Here is a 19,306-nt window from a genome sequence, read left to right as displayed (position 1 = left end):
AGACAATGAGAATTAACACTGAAGAAATGCAAGGCCCATCTCTTTTGGCCTAAACTCCCTGAGTTTCCTGTACAGCGGGTTCCTATTTTCCATCAAACCCATCCAGAGCTCTGCTGAAAAGAAAGTTTCATCCACATGTGCGTGAGCATGTGTATGCGCGTGTTCTAAGTGTTTTGCATTATGTGAGCTCTGACCTTCAGAGAGGAACAGAAGGAATATTTTCCCCCCTGAGGCTAGAGTTGTCAGTGAAATGTCTGTCTTCCTTAATAATTTCAATCCGGGTGACAGGGGACAGGGCATTTTGCTCTGAACGAACGTACTGTAAAAACTGTCAGATAGAATTTGTCTCAAGAAGCAACATTTCTATCCATTCAGGGTCATAATTACAGGCATCTTATGACCTGTGGAGCAGCACATTTTTTTCAACTGAAAAAAAAGGAGTCCTAAAATAGGTGGTTTGGTCTTCTGCACAGCTTTGGATTTAACCTAAATGGAATCTAACAAACAATGGTGATATGCAGCAGAATGCTTTCTTCATGTTTTCTGGCTGCTTTTTTAAATCCAGAACAAACCGTGCGCTGAAGTGACGTAGCAGAAAAGAGGGACAGAAATTGCTATTCACTGGGCTGGAGTAATGGCCTATTTCTCCTATATCCTGTCTCCTAACTGCCTGCCTCTCTGAATTTCCTCCATGCTGATACTAGCCAGCGTCTTGTTAATGAACTGAATAAGTAACTAAATGGGTGATTAACCAAATGAGCATGACAATAATTTGATTGTGCTTTCCTCACTTTTAAAGCACAGGAAACAGTAAGAAAAGAAATAATTCAGTGACCAGCAGGAATTCAAATATACAGAGCTAGAGGAGCTGGGGGAAGCTTTGACTAGATGTGGCTGTCAGTAAATCCCCCACAGCACTGCAGAAATCTCTGGCTAAATATTTAGATTTCTTGATTTGTGCCTCTACACAGGAGAAAAAAAAAAACTATTCATGATTTGAAGCAGCTTTTACTTTTATGGTTTGATTTTTTAATTAGCAACAATCATGAAATGAGTTGTCCTGCTGTTATGCATAGTTATGAGTCACACACAACTCAAAGCTGGACATCACTTTGAGGTCACCAGCCTGGGTTTGTGTAGCAGAGCCTGCATTGCCTGCTGCTTCCGCTCCTCACTGAGGTCTGAGTGACAAATCAGACTGGGAGAGGGAAACCAAAGTTACTGCAATGGGAAGATGGTCTGCACTGCTGGAGAGGAAGAAATGCAAAAAACTGGGAAACAACACCCTGTTCTTGGCCATCCCAGCTGCTCACAGTGGATAATCTTCTTCCCCACCCCAAACAAACAATGCTGACTATGGCAGATGCACAGGGAAGGAGAATCTGGCTGAGGAGCAGGGCCCCAGCTGGACTCTGGAATGCTCTCGCCTGCAAGATCAATCCTGCCAGAGACACAAATGTTAATCAGCTGTTGGCAGAGCAGGTTACAATCCATTTTCACCTGCACACTCTGATGGATACCCTGTTCTCGCCATCACAGGTGGAGGGGAAACATTCTGCAGTGGGCCTGGGAGTGAGGAGCAGAGCAGCTCTGGGAGGCAGAGCTCTGGGAGCCTGTAGGATTCACAGAATCAGGTGCTGACATTCCCTTGACACATTTGCCAAGAATGAGGACCCTTAGAAGGAGTTTTGCTGGTGGTGGGCAAGGACGACAGTCCCTCCACACTGATGTTAGCCTGGGAAATGTCTGGAGGCAAATGGGACATCCCAAGGTCAGAACAATCCCTCTGTGATGCTGCTGTGCCCCTAAAAGCAAGCATTGAAAGGAGATGCTGACAGCCTGCTTTGCATGCTGGGAGAGCTAGGCACAGGATTTAAATCCCACTGACAAACACCTCCATCCAGGTAATGTCTAACACTGAAAGAGATTCTGTAGCTTTGCTCGCTAAAATTTCAGCAAGAGTTGCTCTCCAGGGACTCTGAGGCACTGTGATGGGAAGGACAGAGCCAGACTTGGCACCATGATTGCCACAGCCTGGGCATGGGAGAAACAAGGTAAGGCTTGTCCCTGCCCATCCCTGAGGGAAATCTGTTAAAAGACACCATGTTTAGGCCTATAGAAAGTCAGTTCCAGGAGCTCTGTGGAGTGCAGACAGGGGGATTAGGAGTAAAGCCCTGCATAAGCCTTGCAGGGTTCATTTTGGGGCTGGTGATCTGAACTGCACGCTCCGGCAGCCGGAAAGAAGCTCAGTGAATCAAGACGTTTCTATTCCCATCAACTCTGTTACCCTGCCCTGTGATCTCCTAAATCACTTCTCCTCTCTGCACCTTCATTTCCTGCACCTGAAAGCAAGAACATGCGGGTTCTTTTCTTCTCTGGCAAGCAGGAGCTCCTGCAGGAAACTTCATCCAGGCATTCCAGTAACTGTAACATCATCTTTACTAATATCATATTGAGAGAAAACAAATGACAAAAGCTGGTGCAAGCACTGCTCAAACGATCCCTGGAATGACAAATTCCTCCCATCTCACCATCCTGGGTCACACCACAGCCCCACACTGGTCATATGATAACATACAACTTTCACACTTAACTGTACCCCAGGGCCCCAAAAAAATCAACCAGGATGGTAGTTGTGGATTTTTCATTAACCTTCTCTTGGAAAGGTCTCAAAAAATAACACTGAATGAGAAGTGCTGGTTGTACGTGTGGAATATGTGTGGAGATGTTACAGGAGGAAAATACAAAACCTCATGCTGGATCCACACAGAAAATCCTTCAGTAGAAGAAATCACCCTGTTTTGATTTCCACACGCAGCACTCAATTGAACAAGTGTAGCCACAGGCCATTGGAAAACAGTCAAAATGGTGAATTTGCTGCTTGCATACATTTATACTGTTTCTTGGAGACAATCTGCTGCTGCTTTTTGGCATGTTTAGTATTTTTTAAACCACACAAAGGTTATGTCTGGTTCTCCCAATGACTGGGTGTTAGCCATATGCTGGAGCATCCTGAGTTTTCTCTCCTGGGGCTGCCTTAAACCCACAGATTTTGGATGCTTTGGTGGCTCTTTTCCTCAGCATGGGGCTGGATTTGTGGAGCTGCATTCAGAGAACATGTTAATCATAGAGTCATTGAATCTTGCTGGGGCTCAGGCAGGGGCATAAAACAAGGGTCGGTTGGAGTCGCCTCAGTGAGACAATGTCCAGGCAATTCCAATTTGGTTTTCTTTTTTTTTTTTTCTTTTTTCTCTTGTTATTAATTATCCACACTACAGGCATACCTGGAAGCCTCTGGGTGGAAGTGTCCAAGGATTTCTGCGCAAGAAGGCACTTTTTTTCCCCTGAGAAATTTAAGTAGATTGAGACTGGGGTGGGAAAGAAATAGAGAATAACATTCACTGCTCAGCAACTGCTAGAACCCATGTCCAGCCAGGTGATGAACCACAGACACCACCCAAGGTCTCTACCTGAGCTCATGGAAGAGGTCTGAAGCCATCACACTGATAGGAAAATCCACAGGGTCATCTGCAGCTCTGGGAAAAAAATCCTATATTGGCTCAATGGGTGAGCCAGGCTTGGGATTATCCCTTTGGCTGCGGGGAACCAACTTCAGTGTTTTTGAGGTGCATGGACACTGACCATCCCCCTGTGCTGGCACTGCTTGGGCTGCACATCAGATCCTGGGACAGTTCTGGGCCCTTCATGACAAGACCTCTAAGACATTGAGGGGCTGGAGTGTGTCCAGAGAAGGGAACAGAGCTGGGGAAGGGTCTGGAGTACCAGGAATGGCGGATGGAGCTGGAGGGGCTCAGCCTGGAGAAAAGGAGGATCAGGTGGGACCTTCTGGCTCTCCATAACTCCCTGACAGATGGGTAGGTGAGGTGGGGTCATCTCGCCTACTATGAGAAGAGTGAGCTCAGTGAAGGACAAGAAGAAATGGCCTCAAGCTGAGACAGAAAAGATTCACATTAGATATTGAAAAAAAATTTCACTGTTCGCATGGTCACACATTGGAACAGACTGCCTGGGGATGTGGTGGAGTCACTGCCCCTGGAGGTGTCTGAGGGGAGCTGGGTGATGTGGCTCCAGAGGCAGTGCTGGTTGAAGGACTGCATGACCTTAAATCCAGCTTTGATGATTCTGTGAAAATTTTACGTGGATGCAAAACCTGCGGACATGGTTTAGTGGAGGGCACGGTGGTGGCGCTGGGCTGAGGGTGACCTTGGAGGTCTTTTCCAACCTCAGTGCGTCATTCAGCTATCCTGTTTCTCTGGGATCTTTTTACCTTTAACCACCCCGTGATTCCAAAGGGCTGGAACCTGACCCCCTCATATTCGAGCCCCCCCTGTCCTTTTTTCCATCTTTAATCATCCCGTGATTCCAAATGGATGTAACGCCGCCCCCTCAGATTCGTGGGGCTCCCCTGTCCCTTCCATCTTTAAACACGCCGTGATTCCAAAGAGATAGACCTCGACCCTTTCAGTTTCCCGCTCCCCTGCCCCCGCTCCCCTCACGGCTCCAGGGCCCCGCGCGGGCAGTGGCTCTCGCGAGGGGTGACGTCATTAGGGCGCGCCGGCACGCAGGCGCAGTGGGCCGGGCAGGGCCGGGCCGCGCTGTGTCACGGCCATGGAGTACCTGATCGGCATCCAGGGCCCCGATTACGTCCTGGTGGCCGCTGACACCGTGGCGGCCACCAGCATCATCCAGATGAAGCACGGTGAGACTCTGTGGGATGCCGGGGCCCCCTGCTAAGCTCTGCCCCGCTGGGGTGGTCCAGGGCCTCGGGCGTGACCGCGGTGTGCACGGTCGGTGTGCTGCGGGTCCACTGCTCGGCCTGAGGGGAGGCTGTTCGCAAGGGAGGAGGTTTCTCGGTTTGAGCGCTGCCCGGCTCTTTAGGGGAGGTGGAGTCGCTGTCGGAAGTGCCGGGCGGCCTCTGGAGCGCGGAGCCAAAGTGGGGCTTAAATCGCCGCTTGCTCCGGGTGAAATCCTCAGTCCTGACTGAGTATGACCGCTGTGTGTTGGGTCATCAGCTTAATTTACCTGTTCAGGTGAGCGTTGGTTTGTGACCCCAAACCTGGCTCTGCACAGCGACGTAGAAGTGTTAAAAGCCGCACAGAGATAACGACGTGTGACAGGAGGTGCTCACTTGTGCCTAACTCACTGGTAAAACTTAATTCATTGGAGAAAAGAGATGCTGGGGACTAAAAGTATTGGTGAAATTCATAGCACAGAGTGCAGGAACCAGACTAAAACACGGCTTTTGGTTTTTTGTGTGCTAAAAAATCTAGGGTGTCACCAAGTCTCTGTAATTCTCTAAAATCAATTTCTCTTCCTGCTGTTGCAATGACCTAGACTGAGGCTTGTTCTATTCTGAAGACTGTGCTTTAGTAGTTCTTTTAGAAAAAAGTTGTAGAGGATTGCTAGGTCCATACAAATGAATATAATTAAATCTATGTAAAAAATGTTATAGTACTGCTTTTACCTCAAATGTTTCACTTCAAGTCTGTGATAGACAATTGGTGTTAGAGGCTGTGAAAGCTGAACAAAATAAAAATTGTATCACTTTAAATAATGTTTTGTAACTTAATGTTGGCTCCAAATAGGTTTGTTCACAAGTTTTAAGGAAAATGTACTTTGAACATAGGATTTAGTTGCTTTTGCTGGGGGGAAGGGGGGGGGGGTGTAACCCATAAATTTGAGATCTATATTTAGTATATTTATTTGTAAATTAATTTCAGCCTGGAGAAGTTTTGAGGTGACCTAATTGCCCCTTCCAGTACCTGAAGAGAGCCTACAGGAAAGATGGAGAGAGACAATTTACAAGGGTCTGGAACGACAGGAGAGAGGGAATGGCTTCCCACTGCCAGAGGGCAGGGTTAGATGGGATATTGGAAAGAAATTGTTCCCAGTGAGGGTGGGGAGGCCCTGGTACAGGGTGCCCAGAGCAGCTGTGGCTGCCCCATCCCTGGAGGTGTCCAAGGCCAGCTTGGGCAGGGCTTGGAGCAGCCTGGGATAGTGGAAGGTGTCCCTGCCCATGGTGGGGGATGGGCTTTAAGCTCCCTTCCAACCTAAACCAGTCTGGGATTGCACGGGCTGTTTGTTGTCAGTGACTTTCCCTGAGCTCCAGACAGCAGCTGCAGTGCTGTGATCACTTTTGACGTTGTTTTAGAGGATTGTGACGCTTCATGCCTGTCTTGCAGCAGAGATTGTTCAGCACAGGGATTTTCCCTTCACTCCAACAGCTTCTCAGGATATCTCTGGATATGTGCTCTGGTGAGAGGAGACTCTCTGAGCACAGGATTGTCTTCAGCACTGTCATTGCAACAACTTGGATCTCCTCAAACACGCACAAACTTAAAACTGTTTTAAACTGCAGTTACAACTGAAAATATGGCTTACTGTTCCTTGTTACTTTAATTTTCATTCTTATTGGTTGTTTGGTTTGTGTTTTTCCATAAAAAATGACAAGTAAAAGAAATGTTTCTAGAAAAGCCTCTTTCACATAAACTTTTGGTTTTTGGGACTGCTGGATATAAGGAAAAGGGCATCATTTGATGTGGAATTTGTTTCTGGATTTCCTAAGATTGCTTTTGCTCAATGCATTGATATTTTGGCTTTATATTAAATTATTTGCTTCTGTTGCAGAATATTTGAATACATTTTTATAGTCACTGAGCAAAATTCTTACACATTGAACACAATATTCTGTGTGAAGCTTTATTCCTTCCTACCTTGCTTCCAAGGTAGGAAATACTGTATATTTCTGGAATGCCTCCCTTCCTGAAGGGCTTTGTTTCTCTTTAATAGCTCTTGTGTTCTGTGTCACCAGCTGTGAGGCACCAAATGTCAGTGTTTGCTCAGAAAGGCTTTTTACTGGTCCTCCAGGTCATGATGCAGTTATCCAAATCTCTTTCTTGCTTCTGTCAAGTCCTGATGCGTCAGGATCTTGGCAAAATAGTTTATTCTTCCTCATGACCGTGGCACTCAATGTTTATTTTCTTTGCCTAGACCATGAGAAAATGTTTAAGATGAGTGAAAAGATCTTACTGCTGTGTGTTGGGGAGCCTGGAGACACAGTGCAGTTTGCAGAATACATCCAGAAGAATGTTCAGCTCTACAAAATGAGAAATGGTGAGTGAAGCAGGACAGGCCCTGAGGGTTGGGAGCAGAACTATGTCATTCATCCAGGTGAATATTGGTGGAAAGTGCTGTTCTCAAACCTGTGTAAAATATTTCTGTATGTTTAGTCTTCAGCAAAGATGATCAGGCAGGATGCAGAAATAGAGTCTGGATTGTACAGTATAAATTAAATGGTTTATTCAAATCCCAGCAATTCTTTCCTATATAGATAGGAAATATTTTACTAACAGACTTGTTTTAACACATATATTTTACGAACAGACTTACTATTATGTCCATTGCATGCCAACTGTTACCAGTTTTTCTGATATATTGGACAAAAAAGTCAAGCTACATGTCCTTAATACTATAATTTTTTGAAGCCATGTATTTCTATGGTCCACACAGATATGAACTACCCAAAGTCTGAGGGCTCTGTTTATGCTAGTAGCTTTCAGAATAAAATGGAATTAGACAAAAGGCACTACATTTTGTCACTAAAGAACATTTTGTTATTTCAAAACAGGAATGGGAAGGTGGGAGGTGAAATGTGAATGATTTCGGCTGTTACCAAATGAATAGTCACATTTCTTCTCCAGGTTATGAGTTGTCTCCCACTGCAGCTGCAAACTTCACCCGGCGAAACCTTGCAGACTATCTCCGGAGTCGAGTGAGTAATAGCTGAGAGATTTTGGCAAAGGCTTCCTGGGAAAATTTCCATTCTCAGATAATGGAGTCTGAAAAAGGTGGGAGCTGCTGTCTTCAGTGATGAATTTGGAACTGGCTGCTCAGGGATGTAGTGGGCTCAAGGAACCACTTGGCATTCAGTGCTCTGATCTGGATTACAAGAGGTAGATGGGTCGGTCACAGGTTGGACTCAATGATCTTTGAGGTCTTCTCCAACATCAGTGATTCTGAGATTCTGTGAGTTCATGTTGCTGAAATAATATCTTAATAAAATAGAACTTGATTGGCTTATTTAAAGAGCTTATCACATCACTTATCAATAAGTGGTACAACCGTAGACTTAAAATTCCAGCCTTGAGCCCAATAAACACTTTGTCACACACTGCAGACATGAAGTGAATTAAACTTCTTGAACATTGAGATAAGATTGTGGGTTTTCATGCAAATGCACCAAATCCGTTTAATCTTCTTGGGAAATGATTTCATAGAGCAAAGCTGTTTGATGTATTTAGGAAAACAAGTGCTTTTTTTAAACAGCAGCATGAGGTGTTTGGTAAATACCACATCCAAGTTGGGGTTGTTTTCAAGTTACTGAGCTGGAATTGCCGATGTTTCCCAGAGTGATTTTTTTCAAAGTGTGAAAAGCTGCTGTGAGGGGTCAAACAAACCTTTAATGATCCAAGGTTAGGAAGCATTTAATTGAGAAGAATGTTAATGTGCTATATGAAAGAAAACAGGAAGAAAGAGGATGTTGAGAATGAAATTGATCAGGGTAGAGTGTGGGTTAAATTGTGTTGCTATTCTAAAAGTGCACTCCTCAGGCCTGCAATCAGGTTTTACAGTAGCAAATAAAGGCCAGTATTAACCTCAGAGCTGTGTTGTTGAGAACTACACGTGGGGAGTGACAGTTCTTCCAGAACTCATCCACAGAAAGAGCCAGAGATTATTGTTCTCCTTTCTGACATGAATCACAGCTGCAGGTAGCAATTTTTCCTTGTGGGTTGCTTCCAGCTCAGGATATTCTGTGATTCCACACTACTCTGGTTTAAATGGCTTTATCCAACTGCATGGCTGGCAGATGTTGGTTTGCAGTGGTGCTGTTTACTTTAGCTTGTGTTAAGATGTGATTTGGAAGGTCTGTGTGTGTTCTGTGCATTCCTGTGCAGTTCTCAAGGCTGTTGTGAAGCAGTGATGATGTTGGGGCCTGGCCCTGGTGCTGATGGCTCGTCTCGGGGATATCTGACCTGCACAGATGAGCCTGAGTGTCCTGTCCCCTTTCATCAGAGGCAGCTATTTCTCACACATGATTTAAAATACCTTTAACAGGCTTTTTGGTAAACCTGCCCATCAGGAGGTGGCACTGATATGGCACCTTTGTCTTCCTCTGTGCCACATCCCTTGAGGCCTGATCCTCCCTGTGGCTCTGATCCTTCCTGAGCCCATGCCTGTCTTCCAGCTCACCTGCTCCAGATGGGCAGCAGAGTGGGGAGGACACTGGCAGATGTGTTTATTTACCAGAGATAAAGTGCTGCTCTGGTGCAGATGGCAACGCCCCAGGGTGCACAGCGCTCTCTGACACTGCTGTCACACTACACTGATCTCCACATTGCAGGCAGAACCTTTTTTCTCTAACCGTAGCACTTAATGGTTTGTTTGTGGCATTTAGAATTTGACAATACAAGCCTTCCTATCAGAGTTGTTTATTTTCCTGTGAATTTTGATACATTTTCATCATAATATGTGGGGTACCAGAAGAATTAACACTAGTACTTGGTATCTGTTGAACCTGCATAGGGATTCCTAGAGGCTTCTAATGTAAACATGTGGATCATGAAAATAAAAATTAAAATGCAAAACATGCCAGCGCCTCCTGTTCGGAGTGGGAAAATAGTTGAGAAGTAAGAAGTTTGGTGGGGAAAAGGTAGTTTGTTGCTTTATTGGTACTCACTGTATGAAGCTGTTATAGGAAGCCAGAAGGTGTATGAAAGGAAAGGTTAAATTGCAGCAGGACTTTCTCAGACATTTAGACTCTTCTTGTGGCCAAGATCAAAATAGAGCTTGTTCTGCAGTGTTCGTCACCATCTGAGTTCCTCCCTGTTATCCAGTTTGATTTAATTTAGGATTCTTGTGACTCCTATAGTCCAGCTTCTTGATATCTTGGGGATGGTTCATAAGGCAGTGCCTTGAAGTTCTTCTTCTGGTGGAAAGTATCAAGTGTAATGACACTGGGCTTTTATCTTAAGGCCATTACATCACGGTTGTCTTTGCTTCTACTTGATAGTCACCATGTGTTTTTTCATGACATTTCTCTTTTTAAAACAGAAGATTTCTGCTCCAAAGCAGAATCTGGAAAGAATCTTTGTGATTTCTGTTTATATATTGTGATTAAGGTAAATGATTAAGGCAAACCTGGAAGGTGCTTTGGCTTTCATGGAGGTGAGCGGTGCTGTAGTGTGTAGTGACAGGACAAGGGCAAATGGCCTTAAGCTGAAGGAGAGCAGGGTTAGGTGGGATATTGGGAAGGAATTGTTCCCTGGGAGGGTGGGGAGGTCCTGGCACAGGTTACCCGGAAAAGCTGTGGCTTCCCCTGGGTCCCTGGAAGTGTCCAGGGCCAGGTTGGATGGGGCTTGGAGCAGCCTGGGACAGTGGGAGGTGTCCCTGCCCATGGCAGGGGGTGGAATGGGATGGTCCCTTAAGGTCCCTTTCAACCCAACCATTCCAGGATTCTGTTGTTAATATTCCAGCACCTCATCTGGTTCATCTGCTGAATCCAGTGCAGGGTTTAGTACACTGAAGTCACTGCCAAGGTTGTGTGTGTGTGTGGGAATAGGAAAAACAAGCCCCTGTCCTCCAAAGGTGATGAAGTTCAGTCTCTGGTTGTGATGCTGTTTAATTGTAGGTGACAGGGTCTGGCTGGATTCCAAAGGCAGTTTTCAGCTCGTCTCCCCATGTCCACACTTGGCAGGAAGCGTCCTTGCTCCCACCTTTTCCCCCTCGCTGTGACTTCGGCTTCCACCAGATGTCACGGGGCTGTGTCGCCACTGAGCTGGGGCTGGGCTGTTTAGCACAACTGTGCTCTTCAGCAGTAAATTCTGAACAATTTCACACATCTTCTAATTGCTGTCGTTATTTTAAATCAAACAGCACCAACTGCAAAGCTACTTGGGATAAGAAATGGTGCTTCTGTAGGAAGGGAAGTTAGGGCTAAAAATAATGTCCTGGAGTGTCAGTCATCACTCATTGGATGACCCTTTAACCACACCAGCCTTTTAAAGAGTTGAGAGTTGTTGGCATGGACTGAGTTACAGAACTGAAGGAAGGCTGCCTTTGGAATGGACTAAAGGATTGAGATGTACATGGAATTCCAGTCCCAGCATCGAGGTGTTACGCTGCAAATTTAATTTATAATCATGGAAGTAGTAAATAGATCATGTATATTAGCTAATGTTTAAATCCTTTCTAGAATAATAAGGCATGGGGGATAAATATTTACATTTGAGTTTTAAGAAGTCTCAGACACCATTAGCAGGAGAACTTAAAACTGAAAATGAGTTTACAGATGGGTTTAAGTCTGTATAACACCATTTATTTATGGTTGAGTATGTCACATATGCCAATGTTGGTAATTCCAAGTCACACAATAATTTGAGTGATCTTGTGTCATGGCTCAACTTGTGTGATATTTCAGAATAAATAAATGATGAAATACAGCCTAATTAAACCAATACAGCTGCATGGTAACTTCTTTCCAAATATTCTTGGATGCTTTGAAGATTAAATCACACAATTTAAAGTGATATTTTATATATAACTGTAGCCTGCTTGATTCTTTTATATTGTCTGAAAATAACAATATAGTGGTGTGTGATTTTTTTTTTCTGTTGTGTGTGGAAATTTACTGTATTGAGTATCAAAATGAGCTTTTCCTATGATGCAGTTAATGTTTTGGCTTTAGGGTGAAATTTTGTTTGCTTTTTTAATCTGATAGTTGCATCATCATTTTTTTTCTTATTTTGTTGCTTTGTTGATCCAGGCTTTCCAGCAGTTTGGAGATATCCTGTTAGTACTATTAATATAATATGAAACACTGTGTAGATATGGAAATACTGGAAATATACAAAAGTTGATTTTAAAAATACATACAATACCAAAATTTTTTCTGATCCTATATTTAAAAATAATACAGTGTGTGTGTGTTTCATGGTCTTACAAAATACAGATCTTGAAAGGAGATGTAGGAGAAGAAGAGATGTCTGATTTATTCATGATGGTGGAACACTAAACCCAGAACATGGAGCAAACTGCCAAATATTAAACTTGGTACATGCAATAAAATCCAAATTGCCAGTGAACAGGACACTGTGTGTAACTGCACTGTGTGAGAGCTTTCATATGTGCTGAGACGGGCCATGCTCACTGGGAGGGGGACTGGGAAGAGAGCAAAGAGCAGCTTAAATGAACAAAGAGTTCTTAGAAACTGCAAAATGTTCACGTGCTCACGTGTCAGCAGTAAAAATCCACAAGTTTTATGTTGAGGTGAAAGAATCTGGCATGAAAACTGCATTCAAGTTTTTCAAAGTTTGAGTGTGCTGTGAAAGCTGTAAAAAAAACCCCAAACACACTGGTTTTCAAGAGAATAAGAGTTGTATGTTTTTAGTTGCTTGTGCAGTCCATGCTACCAGAAGACCTGATCAGTTTTAGCTTGAGACCCACAGTGTGCTGCAGACAGGATTGATGTAGCATTTTATGATAAAAATTGGGTAATCAGCTCTGCTGCTGTTTCCTGGTGCACGGGGAATCAGGATTCAAGGATTTGGTGTGAGTGCTCTAACAAAAACATCATTTCTTTTGGCAGACCCCTTACCATGTGAACCTTCTCCTGGCTGGCTACGATGACCACGAGGGCCCTGCCCTGTACTACATGGATTACCTGGCAGCTCTGGCTAAAGCCCCTTTTGCAGCACATGGATATGGAGCATTCCTTACCCTCAGCATCCTTGACCGCTATTACAAGCCAGGTGAATGGAGCCACTGGACAGGAGAATTCTCCTGCTTCAATTTAGGCCTTGAGTTTATTAACCAGTGATACTGACATTTGCTGAATCAGGTGGCATTGCTGCAGTGTAGCAGATTGGAACTTGACTTTTTGTTTGATAAATGGAGCTCAAAAGGTTGCCTTTGGTTTTGCTAGCATGGTAACAGAAAACTAGTCAACTCCTTAGTACTTCTTCCCTGTTTGCAGCATAACAGACTGGGAGTAAAGGATGTTTCAGTTATTCTAGAACATGATTAGACTTTCCAGGACCATTGGCAGCTGGTAGCCTGCTTTTGACAAATAACAGTTTGACAGCTTTATCTTCTTGCTTGTCTGTTGGTTCTGACATGTACATTTTCCCAGAGTATTAATACTCAGAGGCCAGTCCCAGGTCCTGTTGCTCCATGTCTTGGATTGGTTTTGTGTGTGATAAGTTAAAAACATTCAAGCAAAAAGATATTCCTAGCAAGATCATCTCCAGCACTCTGAAGTGGTGGTGATGAATCACAGAGTATGGAATGGTTTGGTTTGGAAGTCACCTTAAAGCTCATCTCATTTCACCCCTGCCATGGGTGGGAGCACCTTCCACTATCCCAGGCTGCTCCAAGCCGTGGCCAACCTGGCTATGGACACTTCCAGGGAGCCAGGAGCAGCCACAGCTTCTCTGGGCAACAGAGAGATTTTAGACTGATTCACAGTTCTGTGCTTTTGGCAGCTGCTCATAATAACTCTTGTACATGTTTGTACCTGTCTAAACTTTTAGTTTTAGAATCGTAATCCGCTGCCAAGGAATAAACATGGCCCCATCCCCCCTGTGTAGATAAGGAAATGTGCAAAGCGTAGAGTATTGTTAATCTGACATCTTTGGCTTTAGCTACAAACTATTTGCCTCCTGTGTGCAAAGCTGAGTTTAAGTTATTATCTCTGCTCTCAGATTAGAAATCCTTTCATCTACCTCCTTCAAGAAATGTAGCTATGAACTGATCATTTTCATTTAACTTGCCTGAACTGTGGATGCAGGTCTGGAACAAAGCCTAGAAAGAAGTTTTAGACCCACAGACCCTGTTCGTTTTCTAGTCATGTCCCTTAACAATCTATTGTTCCATTTGCACCATTACTTGTGGAACAGAGGAAAATAATGAACTTCATTGTCATGGCTTGTCACCCCTATAGAGGGCTGGATTTTATCCTGAAGTGTGAGAATAGCGGGAGCATCCCACACGTGTCTTGCCCTTTATTGAGCTCATATCCAGCAGGAACATCATGCTAAACCCAGTTCCACCTCCTGCCCTGGACTCACAGCCGGCCGGGGCAGCTGGAGCTGATTTAGAGCTGCAATAAACTGTAGGAGAGGGAGGTGGCTGAGCTTCTCTGAGCCAGGCCCTGGCCATGGGAGGCAGAATTCCGTCATGCTTCCCATTCCCTGTAACAAATTGATTCTCAATGGCTTGTTGCGGTGTGAGCACTGTGGTGCAGGGCGTCCTCAGGACATCTGGAAAGTGTTTTCTGTGAGCTGGGAAGGAGAGGTTTTGGTGCTCAGCTGAAAAGTTGTTTAAATTTAATAAAAGTTTCTGTGGAGAGAGATGGCCTCTAATGAAATCAATCTGTGGATGTTTTCTCTTTCAGGTATCACACGTGAGGAAGCTATGGAGCTCTTAAAAAAATGTCTAGAGGAGGTGAGTTGCTGAACTCAGGCTATGATGCTCCTGAGAAATGAATGTTTGTTTGCATTCATTTGCTGATACGTTCCTTTTCCTCTTATGTTTCTTGCTGCCTTTGCCAGAAGGGTAATATAGGCACTGGCCAGATGTGGAATAGCTACTGAGGAAAAGGATTTACAGGCAGTTGCATTGCCTTTGCATGGTTCATGTCCTCCAGAACATAAACTTGGAGCTTAATTGCTTTGCTTTACTTCTGCTTTTTGCATGCTTAACATAATATTGATCAAGACTTCTTCCTCTTATGTTTCTTCTGAACATACTGCAGCATCCTTGTGTCTTGTGTTACACCTAAGAACTCTTAGAAGTATATAGTAATTCTTTTCCATCTTGTGATGAAGTGAGACCAGAGGTAAAGCCTTGACCTTAAAGTTCATGACCAATTTTAGTTTAAACATTAGACTCCAGACATTTCAGACACCAAGATTTTTATTGTAGGAAAATAGTCTTTATCTTTGTTTTTAAGAGATGGATTTGAATGTAACATCAAGAAGAAGTGCTCTGAAGAGGTCCTGTTTGAACTATCTTTGTGATACGTGTGCTTTGTGTCCAAAATTTAGTTTGGATATAGAGAATAGAGAAAAACTCTACTTTTCCTGCTTAAATGTTTTTAAATGTTAAAAGGCCTGGCTATTTTTCATCTCTTCCCAAGGCTTGTCTAATGTGGATCATCTTACAACGAACTCCCACTAATTCACTCCTGAGCAGTGAAAAAACCCCACTCTAGTTCCTAATATTTCAGGTCACTAGAGCCAGGATGGAAATTTAAAGTATACTCTCCTCTTTTATTTAAGCTTTGAGTGAATCTTATTTCTTCTCTTTTTGTCTTTGCTGAACAGCTTCAGAAGCGCTTCATCCTCAACCTGCCCTCTTTCAAAGCCCGGTTCATTGACAAGGAGGGCATCCACGAAGTGGAGAATATACCCCTTGCCAAAGTGGAGTCCTAACCCCCGAGATCTTTCTTCAGCAGTCTTCTTGTTCTGTTCTGTCTTGGGTTTTGTTTTCTTTTCTATTCATTTGAAGCACACGAATAATGTACTGCAGTGGGAGCTCGAATAAAGCCTGACATTTATATAGCCAGTTTTATCTTTTTATTCCACTGATCCTTCCTGGGAGGATTTCCGTAAATTGCTCCAGAATGAAGGTGAAACTTGATTTACTGTTCATGGGAGCACATTCAGGTTATTTATCTTTCCTCTTCTGAGATTTTACTGCTCTCCAAATTTCTTATTTGTGGGAAAACTGTATTTTCTAGATGACGTTGTGCTGTCATCCCTCTCATCACTAAAGTTCAGCAACTCCCAGACAAGTGGTCCATTCCAAACATACAGCATCTACTTTATATTTTCAAAGATGTTACCACTCTTTGCTGTATAAAATAATAATCAGGTTTTCAAAGACCTAATTTGCTTTTGATATAGTTGTTTGGTTTCTTTTCATTTGAATTATATTGATACAAAGGTTTTCAAGTAGAATGGATTTTAAAATACACTTTTAACTCTCTGGCAATGGTTCTGTTACTGGGAAAGCGCGTTCTGCTGGCAGAGTAGGTTCATAGCTACATTAAATAGAATTTAAATAGCATTTTAAATAGAAACTATTGATTGTGTGATTTCTCTTAATTGATGTGTCTGTACATTTAGAAGTACATGATAGCAGTTCAGTGAGAAACTGCAGCACTACTCATAAATCTTTGAACTACTCAGCTAACTAGAGCTTTGTTTTCTTGAGAGTAGTCCCTGATGATCCATCCAGGCTCAAGATGCTGCTTCCTCATAAAACCCCCATTCATAGAACAGCCTCAGATAATTATCATGAGGCTGATACTTGTGGTCTGCCCAGAAGTGATTCTTCTGAGAACAGTTTTTAGTGTGACTCCTACCCTACTTGAATTGGCATTAAAATTGCTTTGAGTACTTATTTTATGTTTGTATAAGCTTAGAAGAAGAATGTTGGAAATAAGGTAGATGCATACTGGATTGTGTGCAGACTGATAGTTGTGTATTGTGGCATAACACCCAAGTTCTCAGCTGGAAAAGGTGAGTGACAGACTTAACTGTTAATTTGTCCAGGCTTTTTGGTCTTACCTCAGTGATGTGTTTGAGAAGGTACTTTCCTTCACAAAAACAAAGTTGTCAGTCAAAGTATTCCTGTCATCTGGAATGGATGAGAACTGTATGAGACTAAGACTTGCTTTATGACACGGAAGAAATTTGCAGCTCCAGTGCCTTAACTCACCGTGCCTCTTACTTAAATCTAATTCTTCCCTGGAGTCTCCTCAGGCTTTGTAGTTTAATTCTTCCCAGAATGAGTTTAATTACAGCTGGTTTTGCTGCAATGGCTGCAATGGCTTTTCTTTAAGGCCAATGACACAGAACTCTGAAATATTTTGCTGAAACTCACTTTATCTCTTGAAAACCTTTTAAACGTTTTCACTTAGGCAGTTCCCAGCCTGACAATTTCCTCATGGCAGGTCACATTTAACACAAGCAGAGTCAGTGTTGTTCTACCACTGAAATCTCACCCCTTTGTGTTGCATTAACGTACTTGTTTAGCTTAATGCAGTATCTCTTAATTTATTTTACCACTGATGTTGAATGTTTTTGCAGGTTTCTTGTCTCATTTCAAACTCATCACTGCAGAGGGGCTGAGCTGATGTGGTATTTTTGTCACTGCATATTGAAGCAGTGATGCCGCTTCATTGGAGGGATTCATTGTTCAGACACTGAACTGGAGTGTGGAGCTCTTGGATGATGTGAACCTGGCAGAGAATCTGCCTGGAGTTTTTATTGGCACCTATTTGAATGCAGGTGATTAATAAACATAAAACAATTATTCTCTGGTTGGATACAGGTTGGAGTGGAACATATGTTTTGCCCAAGGGCAGGGCCCAGGATCTGAATCCCCCATGGAAAGGAAGATCCAAGGGGTTGCATCTGAAGCCAATTGAGCGGCAACCTTGAGGAATGAATAAATATAGCCCTTGATTCCAAACTAGGAACAAAAGAACTGGCCCATGATAAGATTGGACTGTAGCCTCTAACAAAGGAGATATTTTTGAGGACTTTTTTACCTGCTTCAAGTTTAGCCCTAAAGCCTCTGAAAACCAGGAATCCCTTTTCAAAAGAATTTGTATTTGTCATGACAAGCCTCTCTTTCATAAGAAATCTCTGAAATAATTGATCACTGCAAGAAAATACTGCTTTGTACTAATTTTTGTGGCTCATATTATGAGAAATGAATGTAGTCATCAAGGTACCCTGTTCCTCAGGCACTGTGGCCACAGTGAGCTGCTCTGCCTTGCCTTGCCTGGTAATTCTGACCGTGTGTTTTGCTCTCAAAGCCTCAGGGCCCAAAGAGTTAAGACCCTTTTTCTCATGTTAGGTTTCCTGTTTAAGGATGGTCTTTTCCTGGGGAGCAGATCATCACCAGCTCATCTCTCCAGAGCCTGGAGTTAGCTCAAAGATCAGTTTACAGATTCTCTGTGCCTTAGGCCACATCGGGTTGTTTTGTGCTTTGCTGGAAGAGGAATGTGAACGTAGGTGCAGTGCTCACAGGGCTTTTTCTTGGTGTTAATTATACCTTATCATGGAAGAAAATCTGTGTTTTGGGATAGACTTCCCTGTGACCAGAAGCATTGGCGCAGAGGAGCCATCAGAGCTCAGCTGCCTTGTGGAATTGGTCTCACACAAATTTGTAATGGTGCCAGGACAGTTCTGCTGCCTAAATGTGACTCCATGACTTGAAAGTTTTCTTGAGTGAAGTGACAGCCAAGAAGAGACATCAATCAAAAACTGAAATGCCTGGAAGGTGAAGCTGTCTCCCATCCTGCTGTATTCACTTTTATGGGGAGCTGCTGCTGAGGGGGAGCCCCCCAGGCTGATTCACCTAACTTTCCCCAGGATTTCTTCAAGAAATCCATAGCCCTGTTCTGTTATACCAAGAGATGCTCCAGCCCTGGGGAGGTGAATGGCCTCAAGCAAGGACGGGTTTCAGTGCAAACCTGAAATTAGTGAGACTGCCCAGTACTAATAATAATAATAATAATAATAATAATAATAATAATAACAACAATAATAACAAAAAATAGAAACAAAGTATGTGTGATCAATCCTACAGCACATTCTCGACAGTTCCTGAGTTTGACTTCTGTTCATGGTGATCAGTCACTGGCAGAAACATTGTCACCAAATGGAGCTGTCACTTCCCAGAGTTAAGATGTGGGAGCAGAAGGGAGAGATCAGGCTGAGCTCTCCCAAGGATGTGTTTTTATTTGCTGCTGTCTCTAATTTTGACTGTAGGCTCCTCCAAGAGGCAGCCCATGCCAGGGCTGACATTAAGGGTTATGCTCATAGGATTTGGTTGAGTCCATTTTCCCATCTGAAGCAGGGACAGAATATTCCTTTTGTGTTAAATAACTTGGCATTTAAGGAAGGAAAAAACCTGTTTGCTACCTGTGAAGCACTGGATATATTTAAGGAAAAATTAATTTATCCTACTTGTAAAAAGTCTATCCTTTAAGCTGTTTAAAATTCTTTCAGGCTTTAACCTTACATAGAGTTTCCATGTGTTGTTATCAGCCATCAACAGTAATTTAGCGCAGGAAATTTTCAGTGACCAAGCTAAACAGACATCGGTTGTTTTAACAGATAAAAAAAAAAAAAGCAAAATGTAAATGGTGGAATTAAAATACACAACTTGTCTATTTTCCATGCCCTTGACTATGTTGGTTTAGATCTTTGAC

At 43.3% G+C, this 19,306-nt stretch overlaps 1 protein-coding gene across 6 annotated transcripts in view; it reads left to right on the top strand.

Annotated features, from left to right (window-relative positions):
* Positions 1 to 4,575: 4,575 nt before the first annotated feature.
* The window catches only part of PSMB2 (proteasome 20S subunit beta 2), a 23,184-nt gene continuing 8,453 nt past the window's right edge, over positions 4,576 to 19,306 (top strand). For 4 of the 6 annotated variants that reach the window (XR_004500125.1, XR_004500124.1, XR_004500123.1 and 1 more), the window contains exons 1-6: positions 4,592 to 4,720; positions 7,012 to 7,134; positions 7,722 to 7,792; positions 12,665 to 12,827; positions 14,471 to 14,520; positions 17,172 to 17,372. Coding sequence is in view for 2 of the 6 variants with exons in the window: in XM_015649312.3 (XP_015504798.1) it covers positions 4,630 to 4,720; positions 7,012 to 7,134; positions 7,722 to 7,792; positions 12,665 to 12,827; positions 14,471 to 14,520; positions 15,402 to 15,509 (606 nt within the window). In the remaining 4 variants the exon portion in view is untranslated. Of the gene's footprint in view, positions 4,721 to 7,011; positions 7,135 to 7,721; positions 7,793 to 12,664; positions 12,828 to 14,470; positions 14,521 to 15,401; positions 15,643 to 17,171; positions 17,398 to 19,306 lie in introns of those variants that run through there. The other 2 variants (XM_015649312.3, XM_033519570.1) reach the window with 2 other exon arrangements.

The sequence above is a fragment of the Parus major genome, chromosome 23 (genome assembly GCF_001522545.3).
Source record: "Parus major isolate Abel chromosome 23, Parus_major1.1, whole genome shotgun sequence".
Lineage (NCBI taxonomy): Eukaryota > Metazoa > Chordata > Aves > Passeriformes > Paridae > Parus > Parus major.
The sequence above is the reverse complement of the archived record's forward strand: the minus strand, read 5'-3'. Positions and strand labels throughout refer to the sequence as shown.